The 25,741-nt window shown below is 46.3% G+C and overlaps 1 protein-coding gene across 1 annotated transcript in view; it reads right to left on the bottom strand.

Moving 5' to 3' along the window:
- Positions 1 to 2,363: 2,363 nt before the first annotated feature.
- The window catches only part of GFPT2 (glutamine-fructose-6-phosphate transaminase 2), a 58,716-nt gene continuing 35,338 nt past the window's right edge, over positions 2,364 to 25,741 (bottom strand). Inside the window, exons 7-19 of the mRNA XM_066343549.1 lie at positions 23,725 to 23,786; positions 20,431 to 20,510; positions 19,878 to 19,995; positions 19,423 to 19,586; positions 17,964 to 18,059; positions 17,784 to 17,881; positions 17,384 to 17,504; positions 14,993 to 15,150; positions 14,736 to 14,850; positions 10,770 to 10,897; positions 8,308 to 8,475; positions 6,059 to 6,220; positions 2,364 to 3,255 (exon numbers count right to left, since the gene is read on the bottom strand). Coding sequence (XP_066199646.1) covers positions 3,211 to 3,255; positions 6,059 to 6,220; positions 8,308 to 8,475; positions 10,770 to 10,897; positions 14,736 to 14,850; positions 14,993 to 15,150; positions 17,384 to 17,504; positions 17,784 to 17,881; positions 17,964 to 18,059; positions 19,423 to 19,586; positions 19,878 to 19,995; positions 20,431 to 20,510; positions 23,725 to 23,786 — 1,515 coding nt within the window. The 3' untranslated portion in view covers positions 2,364 to 3,210. The remainder of the gene's footprint in view (positions 3,256 to 6,058; positions 6,221 to 8,307; positions 8,476 to 10,769; positions 10,898 to 14,735; positions 14,851 to 14,992; positions 15,151 to 17,383; positions 17,505 to 17,783; positions 17,882 to 17,963; positions 18,060 to 19,422; positions 19,587 to 19,877; positions 19,996 to 20,430; positions 20,511 to 23,724; positions 23,787 to 25,741) is intronic.

The following is a 25,741-nucleotide window of genomic DNA, read 5'->3' as shown; positions in this document are numbered from 1 at the left end:
AAAAATGGAACTGCCTTATTACCCAGCGATCCCACTTCTAGGAATGTATTCTAAGAATCTCAAAACACTAATTCAAAAGAAGATACGCACTACCATGTTCATTGCAGCATTATACTACACAGCCATAAAAAGAAGGAAATCTTACCTTTTGCAACAGCACAGATAGACCTGAAGATTATTATGCTAAGTGAAATAAGGAAGCAGAGAAAGACAAATATTGTATGATCTTACATATATGTGGAATTTAATGAACACAATAAACTGAGGAACAAAATAGAAACAGACAACAGATGGACAGCTGTCAGAGGGAAGGGGAAAGAGGGGACTGGATCAAAGAAAGTGATGAGATTGGCCAGAAAACACATATACATAACACATAGATACAGAAAATAGGGCAACAGTAGCAGGAGGAAGTGGGGGTGGGGGTGGGAGTGGTGGAGGTAGGGGGCAAAGGGGGGAAATAGGGGTGAAAGGAAACTTTGCAGGGGGATGGGAGTATGATGCAGTGTGCAGACAGTGTTATATTGAGTGGGACACTTGAAATCATGTCAACACAATAAATTTAAAAATTAAAAAAATAACTCAGAAGGAAGACAGGAGAGACAGGAAGCAGGAGACCAATATGAGAAATGACAAGAGATCCTCGGGTCAATGGTGGTGAAAGGTGATCCCAGGATGACAGCCCTGCACTAGACTGGGCCAACTGAGCCATACTGTGGCAGTCACTCTAGAGACTGACTGTCACCACCAAGACCCCCAGTTCCATCAGGCCATCTTCCTAACCTGAGGACAGATGCCCAGGAGAACGTGGGCCAGATTCTCGTGAGGATACTCACAGAAGCCCTCAGTTTTTTCTGTGAGCTGGAGGTAGGCCTCGTGTGCTCAGGAGCACGCAGTACAGAGCAGCCCACTCCCCCTGACCACCTCTCTGCTGCATGTCCAGCACGCTGGTCTATCCTGTAGTCTTGCCAGGTGCCTGAAGGTGGAGAACCCTGTTTCCCAATACTCTCTCCTGACCTAGCTCATGACTTCCCCAGAAGGGGTCTTGTCACCTCCCAGAGAAGTGGAAGTCAGACCACCACCCTGAGACAGTTGCACTCACCTCCTCCTGGAGCCTGTGTCCAGGACGGCAGTGCTGGCCTCTCCTTGCACGGCTGGTGTGTGCTTGCCCTACACCTTCAGGACTAGATGGTTTGTTGTTTGGGGATAGATTACATGAGGGTGAAAGAGCAATAAATAAAAACAACGAATAGAAAAGTCAGGATTGTCATCACCTCTCAGGCATAGGGTGAAGTTCATTTTTCTGTTTCTTGTCCAAATAAAAATAGTCTAGCTAATTTGTAAAAAGTTCCTAACCTCAGGAGTCATATTGGCTGTGGTTTGGTCAGAAAGACAAACCAAGGCAGGCATTCCCAGCAGGACACACACCTGGTTAAATTATGAGACGAGCAGGGGAATGAAAGTCAGAGCACAGCACTGCAGCCCGGGCTCCTCCCACTCTCCAGACTTGGGATTTTGGAGGAGCTGTAGGAAACCTCTGCTGGTGGTCCCGCTGCCTAGAGCACTGGGTGGCAGGTGAGTTTGGGGGTGGGGGGAGCACCAACACAGTGGGACCTCCTGTCTGCTGAAGTCATGCTTCTTCTGCCTGCCTCTTCCAGAGGAGAAACAAATAATATAATTTCTTAATGAATAATATCATTTCTAAACTATTTTCCAAATCTTCCAGTAGTGACTTTCACTGGTGGAGCTCAACCTGGAAATGTAGATCCAGGTTTCCAGTTCCTGTGATACAGAGGAATGCACAGAAGAAATGGGACGGTTGGTCAGTGGCTCAAGGTGATACAGGACAAAGGTCTGATGAGGCACCAGAGCACACACACTAGCTAGCTGCCATGAAGACACCACACAAGCCTCTGGGACAGCACTTTCACAGGGAGTCTAAATCCCGACCCCACAAGCCTTCCAAACTGTCTCTGGATTTCTATTTTCCTGCCTGATTGTATTAACAAAATTGGTAAGAATAGGGTCATTGGGGGAAAAAAGTACAAATTTGAGAGTTTCACACTGTCTGCTGTCTTCAGGCTCTGGGAAACCATCTCAAGCAGCATCATGTGACCCAACCCCCTCCAACAGTTGTTCAGTGGACTCTCAGCAGAGAGTCCCAAATCTCCTGCCTTTCGTTCAGTCTGTGAAATAGTCCTCATCTTCATACTGGAAGCACACAGCTCATGAGAGTGGGTACCCGCAGATGGGGCTGCTCCCACCAGACACTGTTGAGTCCTGCTTTGAGGAGCTCTCAAAATCCGAGTACACAAAAAGAATGAGATTATACACAAATAGAATGAGATCAACAGAAATCCAAATACACAGGAAAAAAACTTATACTGTTTTTATTGTCTTAAAATTGCAGAGTTCTTTGATTGTGCACACTTTTAAATGGAGGACAAGGGAACCCACTTGAAACTCTCTCACATGAGATAGTTCAAGCTCCTTTTTTTTTTTTTTTTTTTTTTTTTATACTATGGGCAGGAGCAGAGACAAAAATACTGCCTGGGCTTAAAAAGAACCATGATCAAATGAAACAGAAGTTGGAAAATTAGAGGAATTTAGACAAGCAGTAACCACTAAAGGAAGCTGAGATTTCAACAGGACATACAGGAGGCAAGGAAAGAGTGGGAAGAGCTTCTATGACATCAGGGGACTGGATTCAGGAGCAGCCGAGAGAGAGAGAGGAAGAGGAAGGAAAAGGAAGTCAAGAGGCAGTGCTTGTGTCCAAATCTGAGATGAATGCCCCCTGCCAGGAAGCTGGGTGCACTGGGTAGCCGGGCACAGTCTGGGCATGACCTCAGCACCAGAAAGCCACATACTATTGTAGAAAAATAACTTAAAAGCTATACAGTTGTCATTATAAATATTTTGTCTTTTAAAACTAACTAGTGTTGGTTAAAAAAGGTTCACAGTTACTCGGAAGAGAGCTTTATATTGCACAGTAGTGGACAAGTCCGCTCTGATCCCCATGTGTAAACAATGAGTCCCTTCTCCTCTGGCAACTTCAGGACACAGAGAAACAGTATCTGCTAGAAGCAAAGCACTTGGGTACAAGGCACGTGGAAGCTGTCAAGCTCTACTGGGATCTAGGAGATGAGAATGGCATCACTGGGACAGGTGTTGAACCAGATTAAATGTGGTAATGGTCTCCACACGTTCTTCTCATTCCACGGTTACAGACTTGGCCAGATTTCTGGGGAAATCAACCTAAAATGATAGAAAGGAACCGTTCAGGATCCCAATGATCTCATTAGCATGCTGTAGTACTGTAAAACCTATTATCTCAGTACTTGAAGGAGACAGTGTTCCCGGTCACTTCCAACCATGGCTCCCTTGGGAACTGCATCTTAGAAGTGGTTCTGTACTGCAGAAACTTCAATTAACTGTATAATATTTAGTACAATCAATAAACAGTGATTTGTATACCTGATATGTTTTGAGCAGTAGCATTATTAAAAGGATATGATTCATGTTATTAAAGACAGCTAGCCCAATTTGTACTGTTAAATATTCACTTTTCTTGAAAGGGTATGCACAAAACACATGAGACTTAGTGCAAGGTGGGGGCTGGGAAGGAAATATGACTGGGGATGGCTGATAAAGTGGCTTCAGCTTTATCTGCAGTGTCTTATTTCGTTCATAATAATGTTCTTAAAGAGGAAATGGGACAAAATGTTAGCACATGTCACTTCTGGATGACATACACTATTAGGTGTTTCTTATGTTGTTTTTTGTGTTATGTATTTTTTTAAAGCTTCTCAAGATAAATTACAATCAAACTTCTATTGCTTTGCATAATGAATTGTGTATTCTTACATACTTGCTGGGGAAATCATAAATTGATTCTTTTCTGGAACATAAGTTCACAATATGCGTCAGGAGTCTCAAAATGTTAACCTATATGCTAGACTGAGGACAGATCTTGAATGTGGGATGAAGATGTATGTACAAAGATGTTCACTGCAGGTGTTATTTATACAGATGATCTGAAAACTTAGAAATAGTTTAAATAGTAGAAGATTGGTTAAGTAATTGTTAAAATCGATGTTGTAAGATTATGGTGGAATATTATGCAGTGATTAAATGTTGCTTGCAACAAGTTCAAGATATGAAAAAATACTCATAATATCTCAAAAAGGAAGATGTAGGCCTGACCTGTGGTGGTGTGGTGGAAAAAGTGCCGACTTGGAATGCTGAGGTCACAAGTTCAAAACCCTGGGCTTGCCCAGTCAAGGCACATGAGAAGTAACTACTATGAGTTGATGCTTCCTGATCCTTCCTCCTTTCTCTTTCTCCCCTCTCTAAAGTCAGTAAATAAAATCTTTAAAGAAAGGAAGATATAAAATTTCACCCTTGATATAATCTTGAAAAATGTTAAGAAATTCAATAAGCACAAGAAAAGACTGGAATAAAAGATTAAACTTGCTTATTAATCTCTGGGTGATGAGCTTATGGTTTAATAACATGGTCTGTGTATATCTTACAGTTCCTAAGCTGTTTCAAGGGGGTATAAGTTCCTTTAAAAAGAGGGTTTTTTTTGTCTTGTTTTGTTTGTTTTTTAGAGAGCCAGAGAAAGAATCAGAGAGAGGGACAGATAGGGACAGACAGACAGAAAGGGAGAGAGATAGAAACGTCAATTCTTTGTTGTGGCACCTTAGTTATTCATTGATTGCTTTCTCATATCAGCCTTGACGGGGGGGCTACAACAGAGTGAGTGACCCCTTGCTCAAGCAAGTGACCCTGCGTTCAAGCTGGACGAGCCCACGCTCAAGCCGGCAACCTCAGGGTTTCGAACCTGGGCCCTCCACGTCCTAGTCCAATGCTCTATCCACTGCACCACCACCTGGTCAGGCTAAAAAGAGTTACTTTAAATGAAAATATTTATGCCTGACCAGGATGCCGAGGGCCCAGGTTCAAGACCCTGAAGTCGCCAGCTTGAGCTCAGGCTCATCTGGTTTGAGCAAAAGCTCACTGTTAGGTTCAAGGAAGTATGCTGTCTAACTCTTAGAAAAACAGGCTATGAGTCAGAGACCCTTATCAAAAGTTTATGTTTGAAATTCTCCACTGAGCTATACCCCCCCCCCCCCCGTTGTTATGCTGTGCACGACCTCTCCTGCCCTTGTAAACGTTACTTGCTTGCTCATCCTAGATAGCCACCCTATAAAAAGGAGCCATTTTAGAAGCTCGTGGCTGCAGTGCTCTAGTCTCTTCGGAGGCGTGGGTTGCCTGCAGTCCCTATGCAGGTTTGGGGAGCTGCAGTGTTCCCTTGCATGGGTTGCCTGCAGTCCCTGCGCAGGTTTGCAATAAAACTTATAAAATTCACTTTGTGTCTGCTGTGTCCTGTCTCCTGGGATGTAACACTCACCAGCTTGGACCCAAGGTTGCTGGCTCGAGCAAGGGGTTACTCGGTCTGCTGAAGACCCACGGTCAAGGCACATGTGAGAAAGCAATCAAGGAACAACTAAGGTGTTGCAATGTGCAACGAAAAACTGATGATTGATGCTTCTCATCTCTCTGTTCCTGTCTGTCTGTCCCTTCTATCTCTCTCTGTCTCTGAAAAAAAAATTACTCTGTGCTATTTATACCTGATAAAGACTAATTGGAACTTTAAGAAAATATATCAGTTGGGAGGGTCTGTGGGATGAGCTAGGGCTTATGGAAGCTCTCACACTCTATGTAATCGCAAGAACCCTACACACAAGAACCCTCTGCGGAGAACTCTATGTTTATAAATACTATATATTATAATGAAGCTCTGTGGTTCTAATTTCCCTTTTCCTAAACCTCTGTTTTCCTTATATAAAATACCCCTCCATTCTGGCACACAAGCCAGAGTGTGCACATGGCTTGCCATGTTTGCCTGCACTGAGCTGCAATCCTTTCTTTTCCCCCCAAATAAATTCTTTCTGCTGATGAAACACCTAGTTGACACATCAAAGTATTTAAAAACAAAAAAGAGCTCTGGGGTTACATTGTGTCCTTCACCGGGTTAGGCAGTTTCTAGACCTACGTCATATCCTCGGAGGACAGCCAGGTGGAAAGAGAGGAGCTGCAGGGGGATAACGCTGAGGATGCCCTGCAGGCAGTCCACTGTGTGGGGCAGCTCGATCATTTTATACGCAAACTTGGAGCTCTCGGTGTCATCCTTGGCGCACAGTATAATCGGGCGGCCCTAAAACAGAAGGTGATCACAAAATGCAGGTCATCTCTGAAAGAAGCATCCTCATACACAGCAGTTTCTAAGATCAACATTATTGCAATAAAGACAGTGCTCTTTTGTTTGTGTTGGAATTATGGGTGAGGTGCTGTGTATGATTCATGTAGAGCAGTGGTCCCCAACCCCCGGGCCGCGGACCACTACTGGTCCGTGGGCCATTTGGTACCGGTCTGCAGAGAAAGAATAAATAACTTACATTATTTCCGTTTTATTTATATTTAAGTCTGAACGATGTTTTATTTTTAAAAATGACCAGATTCCCTCTGTTACATCCATCTAAGACTCACTCTTGACACTTGTCTCGGTCACGTGATACATTTATCCATCCTACCCTCAAGGCCGGTTTGTGAAAATATTTTCTGACATTAAACCGGTCCGTGGCCCAAAAAAGGTTGGGGACCACTGATAAAGAGGACACAGTGTCTGATGCTTTTCGGTGAGTCTCTTTCCCTTTCCTGGCAGGGTGATCACCCTCCTGCTTCAATCATTCAGCACACACTTTTGAGTGGCTTCAATGTGCCTTGCAGAGGGCTGGGCACACCCACTCCTGGCTCTAATGGGGCTCACAGTTGAGTGGTGAGAAACAGACAAGAAACTTCAGGAAAGTGCCACAAAGGCAATAAAACAGGTAATATGTTTGAGGGACAGTGGTGGAGCCTGGGATGGCTTCTCTAAAATGGGGACATTGGGATTGAGAGCTGGATGATGAGATCCCAGCTCCCTGTAGGCATGTGGGAAGACACGTGGGGCAGAGGGAACAGCCAACACCAGGCTTGGAGGCAAGGAGATGGTCTGAGCAGGAAACAGAAGGAAGGGGCCAGATAATGCAGGCTTGTGGCACTGCAGTTTGTCAGAAGCCGCTGGAAGGTTTTAAGCAACAAAGTGATGTGTTCTATAACTTCTCTCTGACCACCATGCTGAGCCAAGAGTGGCAGCAGCTGGCTCATGTGTATTGTTGGATATTTATATCTCTGTAACTTCATGAGCCCTCCTGGATGGATGTGTGGGGGCTCCATCTTCCCACCTCAGGAGAGTTGTGGTATAATGAACACTTTGGCTGACCTTTGTCCCTAGTTCCTGGGATGGGGGACTTCTAAACTCTTGGGCTTTCCCAAGTGATAGAAGTGTGTTTGTTTTTCATGTTAGGTCCCTTGAACCACGCCTGAGTTTATGCTAATGAGGCAACTCATGGTGGGCCCAAGGGTAGTTTCAGGATGGGGGCTGACCATGCCAGGAATACCAACCATGTAGTTAGGAGAGTTGGGGCTTTGAGTCATGTGATATCAGTCTGACGTCTTGACCTCCAGGGACAGAAGAATTGTTGGAAATGGACTTTAGTCACGGCCAATGATGCAATCTATTGTGCTTACATAATGAAACCCCAATAAAAGCTCTGGACCCTGGAGCTAAGATGCTATGGAAGGCTCCCTGGCTGGTGCTGCACACTCCTGCAGGGAAGACGAACATCCTGAGGACATGGAAGCTTCATATTTTGGAGCCTTTTTCTTGTGAGTCTCTTCTTTTAACTGGCCCTGATTTGTACCCTGCATAATAAAACTGAAATAGTCATATGTGTTTTCCTGAGTTTTATGAGTTGTTCTATGGAATTACTGAACATGAGGGGTTAGCAGGAAATCCAGAAGTGTGAATTGTAGCTGGTGTCTGAGGTGAAGGCAGTCTGAGGGAGGACAGTGCCCTCTACCTGTGAAATAGACCTAACTCCAGGTGGGTTGTGTCAGGATGGCCCTCAGGGCTCCCCAACAGCCGTACCTCCTCTCATCTCCTTGCCTGGGATCCAGGACAGCTTCAGGCACTCTGGGTCACTGGGCCTCACTAAAGAGCTGTGGTGGGTGTGGCCGAAAGCTGGACAGTCCCTTTCTGAATGTGTGCACCACTCATGAGGGGGCCTAGGAGAGAGCGTGTGTTTGCACTTGCTCACTGGCAGGACCCACGCATAGCTGGTTCTGGCAGGTAATAGGTGAGGTGGCATGTGTGGAAGAGAGGAAGAGGAAGGTAGCCCCAGCCCAGCTGAGGGCTCTCACCTGGCGGGCTGTGATTTGCTGGAGGGCATTCTGGCATTTGGCAAAGCAAGGGTCCTTCATGATGACCATGATGATGGGCATCTGCTTGTCAATCAGTGCCAGGGGCCCATGCTTCAGTTCACCAGCCAGGATGCCTTCTGAGTGCATATAGGTTATCTCTTTAATTTTCTGGGAAAACACGAGGTGGGATCAGTGTCACAGTGGGCAGCTAGGGGGCTGGAGCACAGCAGTCAGAGGAAAGGTCAGCGGGGAGAGAGGGACTCTGGAAGGCAGGAAGTTGGGAACCACAGGACAGATGGATGCAGTCAAATAGCACTGAAGGCTGCTGACAAGGCCAGGTCCAAGGGAGAGGGCCAGCTGCTGTCCAGGGCATATACAAAGCCCAGCACGCAGCCTGTATCCCCAGACCAGCTCCTCATGCAGCACCCCCCTTGGATGGACAAGTCAGCATCAATTTAGCCTTCCCCACAGCTGGCGTTTATAATGACAGAATTGTATACCATCTAGATATGCCTCCACTCAATTATCTGACTAATCATTTCTAGACCATTAGTCTATTAGTAAATTGCAAAGGATTGCTCCAACTTACATACCAAGCAAAATCACACACACTGGGCCAGTGGTAGTCAACCTGGTCCCTACCGCCCACTAGTGGGCGTTCCAGCTTTCATGGTGGGTGGTAGCGAAGCAACCAAAGTACAAATAAAAAGATAGATTTAACTATAGTAAGTTGTTTTATAAAGATTTATTCTGCCAAACATTGAAAATCCAACATAAAGTACTTGGTAAGTAATTATTATTATATGCTTTAACTTGCTATAACTCTGCTTTATAAATTTTATAAAGTAAAGTTACTTTCCTACTTTATAAATCACCATTACTGTGGAACCAGTGGGCGGTTAGAAAATTTTACTACTAACAGAGATACAAAAGTGGGTGGTTAGGTATAAAAAGGTTGACTACCCCTGCACTGGGCTGTTACTGGATTTTCCTTGTGTTTAGGAGGATTCGTTCTATTCAGTTTCTATTAAACCCGTCATTGGACTGGTAAGATTGATGAAGAATAGGTTTCCCACCTTGCTTGGAACTATTTATTTGGGTCAGGAAAACAGTTATAAGTGGGGCCCCATACTGAATGCTGCAGATTTTTGGGGTGCTGGCTCCCAAGTGATCATAGAGGGTCATTGACTTGGGCCAGCAGCAGTGTAAAAGCTCTTTTCTTTCCCCAAAGACGACCTTGGAGACGCAGTTGAATATGCATCTTTCACCAGTGCACTCAGGCACTATAGCTGAGATGGCCAAGGCATGCAGGGGGCAGGGAGCTGAAAGCACACCTCACCTGGGCCTTGCTTAACTGAGCTCTCTGAGAGGCAGCATGCCCTCACTGCCTTTGGCAGGGGTCAGAACCTCCACTGAAGGCTGCGGGAGTGGGAGCACACTTTACTCAGGCTCCTGTGGTTTGCACTACCCTACCCTTGGCTACCGTTATTATCTGAATGTTCCTTGTGAACCTATTGCGAATGGCATTGTCTTTCGAATGAGAGAAAGGGTAGTGGGAAAGGGGCAGCATTTACTCCCACAAGAGGGGAGCCGAGCTGGGTCATGGATGATGCCCTTGTCTGGGTACCAACTGCTGCCTCCCCTGTAGCACTGTCTCCCATTTCCCATGGTTGAGCATCAATAGTAAGTATTGATAGGACAAGTAGTAAAGGGCAAGCACTAGGCCCAGGTCCCTGGACAATACTGCCCATCCTCTCAGTAGCCCCGTGTCCATGTCTTGCATCTCACCGCTGCCCCATCAGCTCCCTCTCATGCTAGGCAGTGTGGATCTTTACTGCTACAGGGAGCAAAACAGCCAGCCACTAGTTTAAACAATGCAAGGCCTGTGCGGTTCATTCCTGCAGGATTTCCAGTCCCCCTTGAAAGTCTGAGGGATAACCGGAAAATTCTATTGAAACCCCACCCCGCTGTTGTGGTCTGCCCAAATCTTCCTGTGCAGGCAGCTTGTAGCAGTGGAGAAAAAGCAAAGCCCATGTGAACCTGAGTTTGAATCTCAGGCTGATCACTTCTGCTATGTAATCTTGAGCAAGATGAATTTTTTAGAGGCTGTTTCCTCCGGAGTAAGATGGAACAACCATCAATCACTCACATGTTCATGAGGTATAAGTGTGCTAATCCACATGGAGCCTGGCCCAGGGTGACACCTCTGGGGCTCACCCTAGGGTGCCGCAACCTTTGTCCTGGGAGATAAAGATTGGAAGCCTCTATCTCTATGGCCCCAGGGCTAGAACACCTGGTAATGAGCTGGTGCTCAGTGCCGCCTCCAATGGTGAAAAACAGGCCCTCAAGCGCTCCCATACCCTAGCCCAATGCCCGGCCCTCCTTGCTGGTTTATCTGGGTGTCTCCCATGCCTGCCCTCATGCAGGCCCGGTGGTGTGGGGGTTGGGCAAAGGGGGCTCACCAGGGCTCCTTCCAGGCACGTGGCGTAGTGATAGCCCCGCCCCATGACCAGGAGAGACCTCTGTGTGTAGAGCTCCAGGGCCAGGTCATGGATCTTCTGGTCCAGTGACAGCACTTCCTTGATCAGCTCTAAGTCATACACACAGCAGAGGGACAGAGCCAGTTATATGGATTTTAAAACAAGATTCATAAACAAAAGTTATAATGCATAAGACAAGGTTTTGGAAACTCCTATCACTTAGTACACTTGCCTTCCTTGTATTAATTTAAAAGAGTTTTAAATTCAGAATATGGTAACTAGGCCCTGGCTGGTTTGCTTAGTGTATAGAGAGCATCAGCCCAGCGTGTAGACGTCCTGGGTTCGATCCAGAGGTGTGATTCAAACGGTTTGCACCGGTTTGGCAGAACTGATACCTAATTTTTTGTTGAGTTCAGTGAACCAGTTGTTAAAATGGCACTTGTCTTCAGGGTTCTCTCCAAGGTGGGCGCCTGGGCAGCGCCCAATGTGGAAATGACAAATTGACATTCCTTACTCTTTTTTAATGTTCACCTGCGCAACAGCATATTCTAAGCGCCCTTAGTAATGTTCATTCCACCCATAGGTGAAAAAAACTTGACGGAACTATGCTTGTAATATTTATTTATTCATTTCATAAAACTCATTATACCTTTGATGAAATACTACATTTTAATTCCCTCATGTTTGTTACTTCTGTGGCCTGTTTCTAATATATCAAACAGAATGACTATTAGTTTAGTCAGCCTACCTAAAGGAATGGGATCCCACTCCTACCGTGAAAAGATGGTTAAGGATAAATCACACAGCTGATGATGCTCGGATAAAAGTGAAAAGAATTGCAAGTGAGGATGCCAATCAAGAAGCAATATGGAAATATCTTAAATAACAGTTTCATTGTTCATTATTAGGTATTATTTAATATTTTTTCATTAATAGTTTAAAACTTTCTTATAATCTAGTTTTGTGTACCTCTTTTATTGTTATTATTTAAGTATTAAATGCATGAAATAGTAAACTGCCTTTTGGTATATTTTTTTTATACTTAAAATGGTCATTAGGGCAGAGGACTAGTTGTTAAATTATTTGAATCCCACCACTGGTTCAACCCCCAATCAGGACACACACGAGAAGCTACCATCTGCTTCTCTTCCCTCCCTCTCCTCCTTCTCTTTCCCTTACGCAGCCAGTGGCTCAATTGGTTTGAGCGTCAGACCTGGGCACTGAGGACAGCTTGGCTGACCAGAGGATCGGCCCCAGTTGGGGGGTTGGTGGGTGGATCCTGGTCAAGTTGAATGTAGGAGTCTGTCTCTCTATCTCCCCTCCTCTCACTTAAAAAAATAATCATATATATATATATATATATATACATATATATGTATATATATATATATCAGTGAGAAGAGTGATATTGATTTTGGCAATCTTTTAAAGGTGTTGTGTGACCTTGAAAAAAAAAATCAGAACCTCATATTTGTTTCCTCATTCAATCTGTTGAGATAATGATCTTTTGGTTTAAGTATAGGAATATGTGATCTCAGAAAACTTATAGTTGGACAGGGAAGGAATCTTTTTCCAAAAATCATTGTGAATATTCTTCTTTGATACTAAACCCAAGAAGCAACACTTTCTTAAAAGGGTAGTTGCAAATGTGAAATCTGAAATCTATCAATAACTTTTCCTCCCTTGTTACATTAAAAGGTGTTGGTATACCTTGCATTTATTTAAATAGATCTTTTACACATGCATAATTTTGTAACATTATATGTTGGCCACTTGGAAACTATTGATTCACTGAGTTATGCAAATGGACACATTTCATAATAAAACATTTTTTAAAAACTCACATTTTTAAAAATCACCATGATCTCATCAGAGATGTCTTTAAGTGCTGGGAATGTAGTCAAGCTATCAGTTTTCCAAAATCTTAAATTTTGGTTGAAAGCTGGAATTTTATCATTGGTAACAAATACAGTCAGTTGTTTTTCTCAAAGTGTCAGGCTTTGTTCATTTTTGAGGAAATGTCTGCTACATATGCAAGTCAGCTTGCTATTCAATCACTTATTTTTTAAATGACCCTTGTGCTTCAAGGTCTAGCAGAAGTACTTTACATATATGTCCCATTTGGTCATATACAATATTAAAAAGTATTGCAATTTCCTAAGACTAATGTATTTTACTGCTTCATCAAGGACATTCATAAGTGAAGCTGGGTGCGTGGTGTTTGAAGATTGTGAAGCCTCTGCTGTGGCATGTGATAAGGTGCCAATGGTAGCCACCATTGCCTTTGCAAATGTCCACATGGCAAAAAAGCAAACATGTCTTATTTATTATAATAATGTACACCATGAATATATTTTTGCCTGCAAGGTCCTTGTAGAGCCCTAGGACCTGTGGACCACATTGTAAGAACCACAGACTTAGACATCAGGATAGAGTCCTGTTTTGCAGGGTTTTTACCTGCTTAGAGTTAAGAATGCTTTTCTTGACCATGCATTTCCAGTGTGTTGCCTTGGCCAGATTCAGGTCCCTAGACTTTGTGTGGTTAGATGGTGGCTTTCCTTTCTCTGGGATTGGCTCCTGGTTCCTGGGGTAAAGTCTATTAATTTCACACTCTCAGGACTGCACAAAGAAAACCTAAGAGGTCTCTCTCCTTCCCTGGAATGCAAGTGGGCTGAAGGAGCTGCTGCTTATCCTGGCAATCCAAGGATGGCGTCAGGGCAGGCCAGCTGGTCCTGAATCCATGTATGTGCAGTGAGTTAATGAGGAATGAGTGATTGGAACCATGTTTTTCCAAAGAGATTGTGATTTTATGCAACAGACACCATATCTCATGGATGGTAAAAGATGAAACCTAGCAAAAGAGGAGTCTGGTGAGGCTGTGAAGGAGCTATCTGGGACAGGAAGAGACTCAGGGCCATGTGCTCCTTCTCAGGTATTTCCTGAGCATCTGCTGTGCGCCTGTCCTGGCCAGGCACCAAGCATCCAGCAGTGACTGTGACAGGCTGTGTGCTCACTGAGCTGACTTAGTTGGGGGAAACAAGCCAGTACACAGATGGATGGGTAATTTTGGATCACAGAATGAGCTATAAAGAGACCTTGGCCAGTTGGCTCAGTGGTAGAGTGTTGGCCAGTGTGAAAGTCCCGGGTTCGATTCCCAGTCAGGGCACACAGGAGAAGCGCCCATCTGCTTCTCCACCCCTCCTTTCCTTCCTCTCTCTCTCTTCCCCTCCCGCAGCCAAGGCTCCATTGGAGCAAAGTTGGCTCAGGTGCTGAGGACGGCTCCATTACCTCCACCTCAGGCGCTAGAATGGCTCCAGCCACAACAGAGCAACGCCCCAGATGGGCAGAGCATCGCCCCCTAGAGGGCATGCCGGGTGGATCCCGGTCGGGCACATGCAGGAGTCTGTCTGACTGCTTTCCTGCTTCTAACTTCGAAAAAATAGAAAGAAAAAAAAAAAGAATGAACTATAAAGAAAAGAAATTGGCTAACATTTCATAGAGAGCTGGGTTAGGGTAGTGGAACCTCTGTTTGTTAAGGTGGACAGGGAAGGGTGCCAGGTGACATCTGAGCTGAGACTTGTGATGAGAAGCTGTTTGAAGAGCTGGAGGAAGAGTGTTTCTAAAGGAAAGAGATAGTGCAAAGGCCCTGGGGTGGAAAGAGCTTGGCATTGCTGAGGATCAAAGGTCAGTGAGGCCCCCCTGAGAGGGGACAAGGGCAGAGCATTCAATGAGGTCCAAGATGGCAAGGGCCCAGCAGGGCTCCAGCACCTGGTGAAGAGTGTGGACTTCAATCGTGGTGCAGTGGGAGCTGCTGCAGGCAAGCAGTGGTGAGGAGGAAGTTTTGAAGAGGCGGTGTGATTAACAGCATTGCTGACAGAGTTAGGAAGGAAGCGCCAAGAATAGTCCACTGGGTTTGAAAGTTAAAGACAGTGTCGTTTTGGAAAATACCAGGTAACGACTGCAGGCCATGGATGATCTCGCGCCGTCTGTCTTGTAGAGAAATACGGTCTTCAGACATCATCAGGCCAAACATCACCAGGGCGATGAACTGACTGGTGTAGGCCTGTGGACAAATGGCAGCGCTGGCACAGGGGCGAATGGGCATGTGGCAACCATGTGAGGGGGGCAGGGCCTTCCTCACCAGGGCCCTCCTGTGTCCACCGCCAGCTGAGGCCCTCCCACTGGGGCACACGCAGCTTCTTTACCTTGGTGCTGGCCACACCGACCTCCGGGCCTGCATTGATGTGGACACCGCAGTCGGTCTCTCGGGAGATGGAGCTGCCCACAGTGTTGGTCACACCCACGGTCAGAGCCCCGCGGTCTTTACAGTAACGCAGTGCCAGGAGGGTGTCTGCGGTCTCACCTGCCACACAGACCTTTTCAGCTGTTTTCACAGGTGCACAGCTCTGGCCCCCGAACCTCCAGCCCCCCACTCATTTATTTCCCGCTTTTACACAAAAATTGGTGCCCAGAAAGCCAATTCGCAGCCAGAAAAAATAAACATGCTCTACAGTTTTGTTTGTTGATTCTTAGGTTCAAGATTTCACTATTATTATGGCAAGCTCTTTCTCACCCACTGTCTTACTGAGTCTCATAGCAATCCCATAGGGGCCATCTTCCCCATTTTCCCCTTGAGGATGAGGGACTCAGGAAAGGAAATCAATGCCTTGCTCGCTCAAGGTATGTGCTGCAGATGACAGAGTCAGCACAATGCCTCTTCTGGAGCTCTAAGCTGCCTTATTCAGAATGTGCTGAGATTTAGTATTTAAAAAGCAATAATGTTGCCCTGGCCAGTTGGCTCAGTGGATAGAGCGTCGGCCCAGCGTGCGGATGTTCTGGGTTTGATCCCTGTTCAGGACACACAGGAGAAGCAACCATCTGCTTCTCCCCCCCCCCCCCTTCTCTCTCACAGCCAGTGGCTTGGTTGGTTTAAGCATCAGCCTTGGGAGCTGAGAATGGCTTGGTTGATTCAAGCATCTAGCCCCAGACATGGGTTGCTGAGTGAATCCCAGTTGGGGCACATGCAGGAGTCTATCTCCCCTCTTCTCAATTAAAAAACAAAAACAAAATCAAGAATGCTCCCAAATGGCATTTCTCAAATCAATCTTGTTTCAAAAAAAACCAAAACAAAACACTTCTTGCAGTCTCCCAGTGTGGACAAAACTTATTTTTATAATAAAACTACTTAAGTAGGTCCACCCATAAGCCAGCACAAACTCTACATTCGCAAATCCTAAAGAACTCAAACTAAATTAAATATGATCCCGACCATAAAATCAAACTCATTCAATGTCCACTCGAGCACTGCTCCTGGTGTGCCCTTCCTAGCTCTTCTGCAGTGCCTGCTGGTGCTCTCGTACGGCTCCTCTCCTCTCCTTTTCCTCTTCAGACTTGTATCTAGCACACAGGGTATCACCCAGTCCTCCCTCAGTGCCAGGGGAGCTCTGGACTTGACGGTGGGGGGCAGGATGGCTCTATCTTCCTCAGCCCTGCTCCCCAGTATTTGATACAGTATTTTTTAAACTTAATGGAAAGGGCTAAACAAAATAAAACTTCAAACCCCTCTGTGAAAATTTTCAGGAGCTGTCACTACATTATTTTCAGAGTAAATCCACCTCTGCTCTTTGCTCAGTGGCTCCCACCAATTCATGAAACATTTTAAGGTTTTGATGGGATCATAAACCAAACACAATGCTGGCAACTGACGTCACAGGGCAGCATCTGAGTATGAGGTGCCCAGCGGATGGTGGGTGTGTCTGTATTAGTGGTTCTTAACTTGTCATTGAAATAGGAGTAGGATTAAAAATACAAAATAGAAGGCCTACCACCTATTGGAACTTTTGATACTGCTTCCATTCAGTGGTTACATCTTTTCCCATTTTATCAAAAAGAGGTACTTTCTGAAGTACTTATGGATGGTTAGCAGGATGTCTGGGATTGACTTCTAAACAAACCAGTGAAAGGGAGGGATTCATGTGGGTATGGATGACACAAGGTCTGCTGAGCAGATCATTGCTAAGGCTAGAGGAATCTCTACTTTTATAAAGGCTTGGAAATCTTCCATAATTAAAATTTAAAAAAAATCATCCTAGAGCTCACAGGGACTCCACGCACATGGCCATGAGTAACCTCTCTAACCCTTTGCTTAGCTCGACTGTAGCAAATTCCCAAGCTTAGTGTTAGGATGGTGCCCAGTGGAGTTTGTGGAGCTGGAGGTGCCGTGGGCCCCACGGAGGAGCCGTATATCTCCATGCCTCCCCATGCTGGCCAGCATGTGCATCGCATGGCAACCACACAGCCCTTGAGCCAGCAGATTTTGGAAGAACTTTCACAATTAAACCCAGCACACATTTATGGCACCTTGGTGGGTAAGCCTGGATGTGAAATACCAGCAGGAAGAAGCCCTGGCAACATGGTCCTCCCCATGAAAAGGGACAGTAACTGATGGCTGAGGGTTAACTAAGCAGGTTCATGAGAAAGCAACATGTGGCCGGTGCACAGAGCATGTCATGTCACTGCATGATGGAGGAAGGAGGGTGGTGGGTTACTGAGAGGACAGAGCTTGGGGTGACCTCACACAAACCTGTACCCCTTACCTGACTGGCTTATGAAGAAGCAAACGTCATCCCTGAACACGGGAGTGTTCCTGTCCAGGAAATCACTAGCAAGTTCAACCATCACGGGGAGTTCAGTCAGTTCCTCCAAAACTTGCCGTGTCTGAAGCCAACAAGAACGAGGACCAAAGTCAGTCATGACGCTAAAGGAACACCGGCAGCAGGCTTCTAGGGACAGGTGTGAAGGGAGCCTCCGTGTCTGGGTAGGGAGGGACTTCAGGCATGCTGGGCAGCACTGCAGGGGAATGGACTCTGCGCCAGCTCTCACGCTGCCACACAGGAACCAAACTTGGAAGGCCAAGTGCATGGCTGCATGAAGACGCCCGTTGTCCTGACTGCCACCACCTCCCTGGCCCCATCAAGGTCCAGCGCTCACACTTACAGCCACAGCGGCGTGGTAGCTGGTTCCACAGCCAATGACGATGAGCCGTCGGCACCGTCGAATCTCCTTCAAGTGGGCCTTCAGGCCGCCCAGCAGCACTGTAGGGCACACACAGGGTGTTAGTGTGAGACCCGTCACCCAGGAACTGCGCAGGCGCCTGGGGCAAGGCCCAGGGATTACCTGTGCTGGTCTCAAAGTTCACCCGACCTCTCATGGTGTTGAAAACTGATTCTGGCTGTTCAAAGATCTCCTTCTGCATAAATGCACTGAAGTTACCTGCTCAAATAAACATCAACAAGACAGGTCAGTTATCATTCAGCTATATGTTCACTACTTAACTTTCAATGAAGACAAAAGTCATTATGCAGTGGTTGTGTGACACATGTAAAGACCACTGTGTTTTCCCATGGTGACAAGTGAGAGGGAAGCAGGTCAGGTTCAACTACTATCTCATTTTATACACCTTGCCCTCCCATTGAGGGAGGGAAGGACAAGGATAACAAATGTAGGGCTGGTGTCCCTGGGCCGCACTCCTCTTATCAAGGCCAGACGGAAGTAAAACGCTTCACTTCCCAGCCTCACCTACTTTGGCAAGTACAAAGTAAACCAGCCCAGAGAAAGAGACCATTTTCTTTGTAACAAATATCCTCCTAGCTTTTGTATGAAAGAAAATCCTTTTCAGTGGCACAGGCATTTTCAGGGCTCTGATTTGAATGGGTTTGGCTGTCAAAGTGACCATAAGCCCCAAAGTGGCCACCGCATGTCAAGGCCCCAGACAGGTACTGTGTGAGGAACTGGAGGAGCCCAGACAGGGTGGAGATGTTCTCTGAGACACACACACATGCCATTCAGGGTCCCTGTCTGCCGCCTTCAGCACAAGACGTGTACAGAAGGTGCCACGAAGCAAATGAGACAGTTGAGGAGAGACGGGGCCACTACAGACACGAGAGAGAGAAGGGCTCTCTGAGGGGGTGACATTTCAGCTGACATGACCAAAAGGACCCTGTCCTGTGAGAGGAGCAGCAAAGGCAATGACCCCCAGTGGGCAAGCCAGGGCCTGTCTGAGTAACAGGGTGGACATGGTGGGCAGGGCACAGTGGGAAAGAGTGCAGTGGGGTGCAGTGGGGCCAGGCCACGTGTGGGGGCTGTGCATTTTATTTTCAGAATGGTAGGAAGCCATTGGAGGGCTTTAAGCAGCAGAACAAAGGTTCTGATTCATGTTCTTAAAAGTTTACCCAGGCTGCCCGGTGTAGAAAAGGGTGCAGGGAGACAACTGTGGGTGCAGGGAGAGAGGCTCTCTTCGAAAAGAGAAAATGGTCCAGTTTCCCTGTTATCACAGGTCTCCTGCCCAGAGAAGAATGACGCCTGGGGCATAGGAATGTGTCCCCCAGAGTCAGTGAAGAGAGGCAACTGATGGACTGGTCAGATGGACCTGGTGCCTGGATATAGTCATACACTCCCTTACAGGAGGCAGGTCAAGTTCCCTACATAACCTGAGACCACCTGCAGCCCTTTCCTGGAGGCCCCAGCAGGCAGCAGGGCTGTGCCACCCACACAGGGCAGGTCAGAGAGTCTCAGGAGCTTCCCCAGGGGATGCCTGGCCCAAGGCTGCTGCCGTGGACCCTCTGAGGACACCTGCCTTTCATAATCTGCTGCAATTCCATCTGCAAGGTCTGGATGGCTCGAGACGGGTCATCACCAGCCGAACGCTTGACCCGGTGAATAGAGAGTTTCCCATCAGCCACTGCGGCAATGTCATCATCCTCGAGAAAGATGACCCGGTTGGTGTGTTCTATGATAGCACTGGGGCAAGAAAAACACAGACATCACAGGTGGGGATGGCCCAACAGCTGCAAGATGGCAGTCACTCACTGCCTCCCCAGTGCACTGGATGGCATTTGAGGAGGGAAGGGACATCACACATTTATTTATTTCCTGGAGGAGGGCCACCAAGAACTGAAATCTGCCATTGCTCCTGCCCCTGCTGAGCTGGGAGGAAACAGCTCATATGGGAGAATGAGTAAAAAGCAGTGGGTGCAGCCAGTCAATCCTGATTACACAGTGTTAGGAAAGAAAGGGAACAAGCTTGGCTACCTGGCATCAGAAGCAAAGAAGAATTCCACGGCTTTATTGCCCACGGCGTGAAGGCAGGTCGAGCTGTCCAGCCTCTGAATCCTCGATTTACAGATGTTCTTCACATTCTCAATATTACCTAGCAAATGAAAGAGAGAACTGCACATCCTGTTACTCTCTTCTGTTTAAATAACATGAAGCATGGAGACCATTTTTCCTTTGAATATGTGGAAGAAACCTGCAATTTTTAGCTCTGGCTGCGTCAGCCAAATAATGTGAAAGATCCCCAAATAGCAAGAGCATTTAAACAGCCGCAAAGAGAACACACCAAATCAACGCTGGGAGCTGGGCACGGTGCCTGCATGCACCAGACTGCATGCTGCTCCCTTGACTCGGGTATTAAAATAGCCATAATAAAAAAGCTTTTGGAAAAATGGAGCCAATTCTTAGTTGCCTGAGAACCTTCTGGACCTGGTGCCATGTCCAGGCCACTTGGGCATGGTGAGGGCATCAGGCCTCCAGGGGCAAGGCTGCCTGTGCTGCAGCACCGTCTGGTCCTCCTGAAGGGACTTACGTGTTCTATATAGGACGGGGATCTGTTCTGTGGAGAGCTTGTATTTGCTCCGCACTCCGATGAGCAGGGGGCTGCCTCTCCTGTGAGGACAAGAGAGGACTAAGTTAGCCATCACCTCGTCATTTGGGATGGGCTGAGTGTCCTCTGAGCGCTGAGGACGGTCCCACATCTAGCAAGCTCCCTGAGGCCAATGGTCCTGTTGAGGTCTCACACCATGGACTCCTAGACCATGAGAAGATGTTCCCAAGGCTTGGAGTAGGGACCGACAGGTAACATGAGAACCCCAGCTTGCTTCTGTGGTGCCACCCACCTGCCCAGCGAGTCCCCATGAAGTACCGGCATCAGAGGCTGAGTCCCTGTTTGGCCCAGGCAGCAGTGGGTACACTCAGGTCTCCACCTGCCTCCGTTTCCTGCCCATTTCTAAAAAGGGAGCCCTTGAGGGCCAGGATCTGCCCCCTTTCATCTAGCTCAGGTGTCATCTTGGCAGGGCTTTTTAAAGCAGTGGTCCCCAACCCCCAGGCCACGGACCGGTACCTGTCCGTGGCCATTTGGTACCGGTCCGCAGAGAAAGAATAAATAACTTACATTATTTCCATTTTATTTATATTTAAGTCTGAACGATGTTTTATTTTTAAAAAATGACCAGATTCCCTCTGTTACATCCGTCTAAGACTCACTCTTGACGCTTGTCTCGGTCACGTGATACATTTATCCGTCTCACCCTAAAGGCCGGTCCGTGAAAATATTTTCTGACATTAAATCGGTCCGTGGCCCAAATAAGGTTGGGGACCACTGCTGTAAAGCACTTTCCAGGGCAGTTCTGTCTCTGCCTGAGGAACACCTCGGTGAAGTTTCTAATCTCCAACCTGCACAGGCAGACTCCATCACCAAGGGGACAGTGATAGGCAATTCCTGCAGCTGATCTGAGTGAGGGCACCTTACTCAGGTCTTTTGGACCCTGACTCCAGCTCAGCCACTAGTGCCAGAAAGCAATCTTCAATAAAGTACTTTATGGTATTCCCTTCTGGCTTGCAACTTCTGTAGTTAATGTGTTTATAAGGAATTATTCCATGATTTGAATGGCATCTTGCTTCCAAAACCTAATTATTTGCTCTTTCTCATATATTACAGCATGCAAATCAAATTCACAGTGGGTGTGCAATGTAATGAGTTCACTTTTGTAACTCGCATACTCCAGACCAGCTCATCTATACCCATTTGGTCTGTTAACCTGACTCAATACAGGCTCTAAATATTTCTTCATCAGTAACAGATCTTGTATTCCAGTAGTATTACACCCTTTTAGGCCCCTCTCTGATTTCTCCAAATACAGGAACAAAGTCTGTCTTTTGCAAAAGGTGCTGTAAGCACCCTGAATATTTTGGATGCTCTTTTATCATATAAAAAGCGTATCAGACACATAGTTCTGGGTCCAAAGGGGAACTAGCGTAAATAGTCTTAATAATAATGACAGTGAGAAAGTACTGTGGTTATCTATATTTCTTGGCAAATGTCTCCCCTAAATGTCTTTTTATGGATTGAGCTCTGTGGCTTCTTCAGACTTTGTGACATGTAATGTTCCCAACACATTCCAAAGATTGTCCTGCAGGTTATAGAGCCATTAGTTACAAGCAATTTAGAAAAATAAAGCTTTGTTGCTTCTTTACACCGTCTTCTATATTCAATTGAAATAGTAATATGATAATATCAGATTTTAAAAGAGGTTTCTAAACTTGATAAGGATCAACTAGCATTACAGGGGGTCCTTGGGTTATAGTCTTGACATATGATGTTTCGAGTTTATGACGCTCACTCCCATAAAAACTTAAAAAAGGCCCTGGCCAGTTGGCTCAGCGGTAGAGCGTCGGCCTAGCGTGCGGAGGACCCGGGTTCGATTCCCGGCCAGGGCACACAGGAGAAGCGCCCATTTGGTTCTCCTCCCCTCCGCCGCGCTTTCCTCTCTGTCTCTCTCTTCCCCTCCCGCAGCCAAGGCTCCATTGCAGCAAAGATGGCCCGGGCGCTGGGGATGGCTCTGTGGCCTCTGCCTCAGGCGCTAGAATGGCTCTGGTCGCAACATGGCGACGCCCAGGATGGGCAGAGCATCGCCCCCTGGTGGGCAGAGCGTTGCCCCTGGTGGGCGTGCCGGGTGGATCCCGGTCGGGCGCATGCGGGAGTCTGTCTGACTGTCTCTCCCTGTTTCCAGCTTCAGAAAAATGAAAGAAAAAAAAAAAAAACTTAAAAAAAATTGAGACGTGAGTATTTCGGCTTACACTGTTAGCATCACACTTACGGACTATGTGAGCAAACTAATTTGGTCTGCTGTGGATCTCATTCAGCTGGAGAAGCAGCTGATTAAAGAGGAAGAGATAAAAACCCCAGAACCCTAGAGTACTACCAAGGGTTTGGCAGAAGGTTTTCCTGTGGTAGAGGATGGGTTAGCAAAATTTCAGGCTGAGGACCCAGGTGATGACAGATTCAGAAAGGTCTACAGAGCTGTTATGGATGCCTTGCAATCTATAGGCAGATTTTGGAAGAGAAGTAGTCATCAACCTTCCAGACTAGCCTGGAACAATTCTTTAAGAAGGCAGAGAGGCCTGCAACAGATCCTGTACCCTCTACATCAGCTGAAACACCTGTAGTACAGGTAGGATCATCTCCAGCATCTCCTGCATGTTCCTTGGGCAAACCTGATTCATTGACCCAGTATCTCCAGCACCTTCTCAGGTCCTCCTGCCTCTTCAGCTCCCTCCTCCCAATAGGTCACTCTTTCCCACCTTGCAACGCCCCTTCCAGTGTGCAAGCCAACCACGGGAATAAAGGTGAGGAAATTTTTACATTCATTTTGGTCATTTTTTTCCTTTTACTACAGTACAGTACAGTACAGTGTACAGTACAGTATATTCATGTCCTTTTCCTTTTTCTGTGACTTAGTTGTGTTTTTATGTTCTAGATTATGATTTTGTTTTTTAAATTCAGTGAGAGAAGGGGAGGCAGAGACAGACTCCCACATGCACCCCAACTGGAATCCAACTGCCAAGCCCACTAGAATATTTTGTCAACTTCTAAAAATAAAAGATTTCAAATAAAAATCCTACTCTGGGTTTTCTTTTTAAAAAAGCAGAAGCTTTGCCCAAAGAGACGATGGGGTGCATTCTCTGTGGCTAGGCTACAGTTCTCCTTCTGATATAGCAGGTACCTTCCAGTTTTCCAGAGGCTCCATGGCCCCTTGTGCTTCAAGCTAAGTGATTATATTTTAGTTATTTGCTATTGGAAATACCAATGCATTTGCCTTACCTTGTGGCAACAGCTTCTCCCGGGTAGTGAATGCTCTTGAAAACCAATGCGAATGCTCCTTCCTGAAACACGGAAAGAAAGTGAGGAACAACTCATGCTGGCTAAGCCAGGCCACTGCAGCCTGGCTTGTGCCCGACCGGTCTCCCTGAGCCCTCTTCACTGTGAGTGCTCCTGGGGTCACACTGGCAATGCTTACTCGGGGCACCAAATACAGGACAGCAGGATGACATTAGGAGGAAAGTGACATAGACAGTTCCATGCCAAATTACAAAGACAGATCTTGTGGACTTCCTTGTGAGCAATGGCAACCACACCTGTCAAGGCCCATGAGAAATGAGTCCCAGCTCTGCAATAAAGTGGGTGGACTGGTGCATCAGAACCAGTGACCAGGTGAGGGCCAAGGCCAGGGCCTCTGCCACCTGGGACAGTACCTATTCAGGGAGCTCCTGTGAGGATTAAAGGGGCTAATGCTCCGGACCTGTGCTTAGCTCAACTCACATGGGAGCCTGGATTCAACCTGGCAATACTGTGGCCTTCTTTGTGCCCCATTTTCCTTGGGCTGAGTGACAATGAGACTATTTCTACCTTGTGTGGCTCCTGTGAACCAGTGCATTATAACAGTGCTTGCCACATAGAGAACCCAACAGAAGCATGAACTGTTATTACTGTAATTATTGTTATTTCTATGGTGAGAACTGTCCCCTATGTTTCTGTTTGTTGGTTAGTACAAACCAGAACTGGAATCCAGTTCTCCTACCTCAAGACTCCAAATGCTTTCCATTTAAATCCTTGGTGCATAATTCTCTCTTACATTCTGACCATCCTGCACTCATTTGCCATGACCCTAGATGACTTTGGTTGGAATGAGCGGCTATACATCTGCATTTTGATGTGGAACCCTCCAAGGTTTGGAACCCTGGGTAGATCCGAGGCCCCATGCAGCCAGCGTGCGATAGCCGGTTTGCCATTTCAGTCAAACAATCTCCGCCAGTGTCCTCAGGCCTGTAAGGGCCTCACACAGCCTGACACAAAGGGGCATTAGGCAGACCATCAGCAGCCTGACATTACACCACCAATTTTCAACCTTTTTCAACTCATGGCACACATAAACTAATTACTAAAATTCTGCAGCACACCAAAAATATATTTTTTGCTGACATGACAACAAAAATATGTATAATCTTGCCTGACCTGTGGTGGCGCAGTGGATAAAGAGTTGACCTGGAACGCTGAGGTTGCTGGCTTGAAACCCCGGCTTGCCTGGTCAAGGCACATATGAGAAGCAACTGTGAGTTGATGCTTCCTGCTCTCCCTTTTTCTCTTTCTCTCTAACCTCTCTTTAAAATCAATAAATAAGATCTTTTAAAAATAGGTATTCCGATTCATTCATACCAGGCGGCTATTGTTGTATTGGCTGTTCTCATTTTTTTATTTGACAAGCTAAGGGAAAAGACGTCAGTGCCCTGACTAGTCAGGTATAAATATTGATTGACTTATGACCTATGCAACTACGACCATTTGACTTTACAACCACAATCGCTAGCCATGACTGCTCCGCGTCTGGCAGCGCAAGCGTTGCCCAGCTGGGCGTACGACAGTGCGGACCAGCTTCCGGCAGCACTACCATCTCCGCGTGCACCATTTCAACTATTATCCCAGACTCGGTACAGCAATTTGTGTTTTGTGTCTTGGATATTTTTCATCAAACCCCTCCCAAGATGTCTACCAAGAGAAAATTGTCTTTGCAAATATTAAACCAGTTGTACTGGGAATGTTTTACGTAAACCTGACAAATGTAAAAATGGGAAACAAAATGGTGTAGAGATGATATAAATGGCATAAAATGAACAAAGAAAATTATAATATATAACAATAATGAAAGAAAATTATGATAAAATGTGACTTAAAGATTTTTATAACATCATTTCACAGTACTGTACATATAGCCTACTCAACTTATGACCAAATCGTGTTACGACCAGTCTGTCGAAACCAATCATGATCGTAAGTCGAGCAC

Source organism: Saccopteryx leptura, chromosome 6, assembly GCF_036850995.1.
Source record: "Saccopteryx leptura isolate mSacLep1 chromosome 6, mSacLep1_pri_phased_curated, whole genome shotgun sequence".
Classification (NCBI taxonomy): domain Eukaryota; kingdom Metazoa; phylum Chordata; class Mammalia; order Chiroptera; family Emballonuridae; genus Saccopteryx; species Saccopteryx leptura.
The sequence above is the reverse complement of the archived record's forward strand: the minus strand, read 5'-3'. Positions and strand labels throughout refer to the sequence as shown.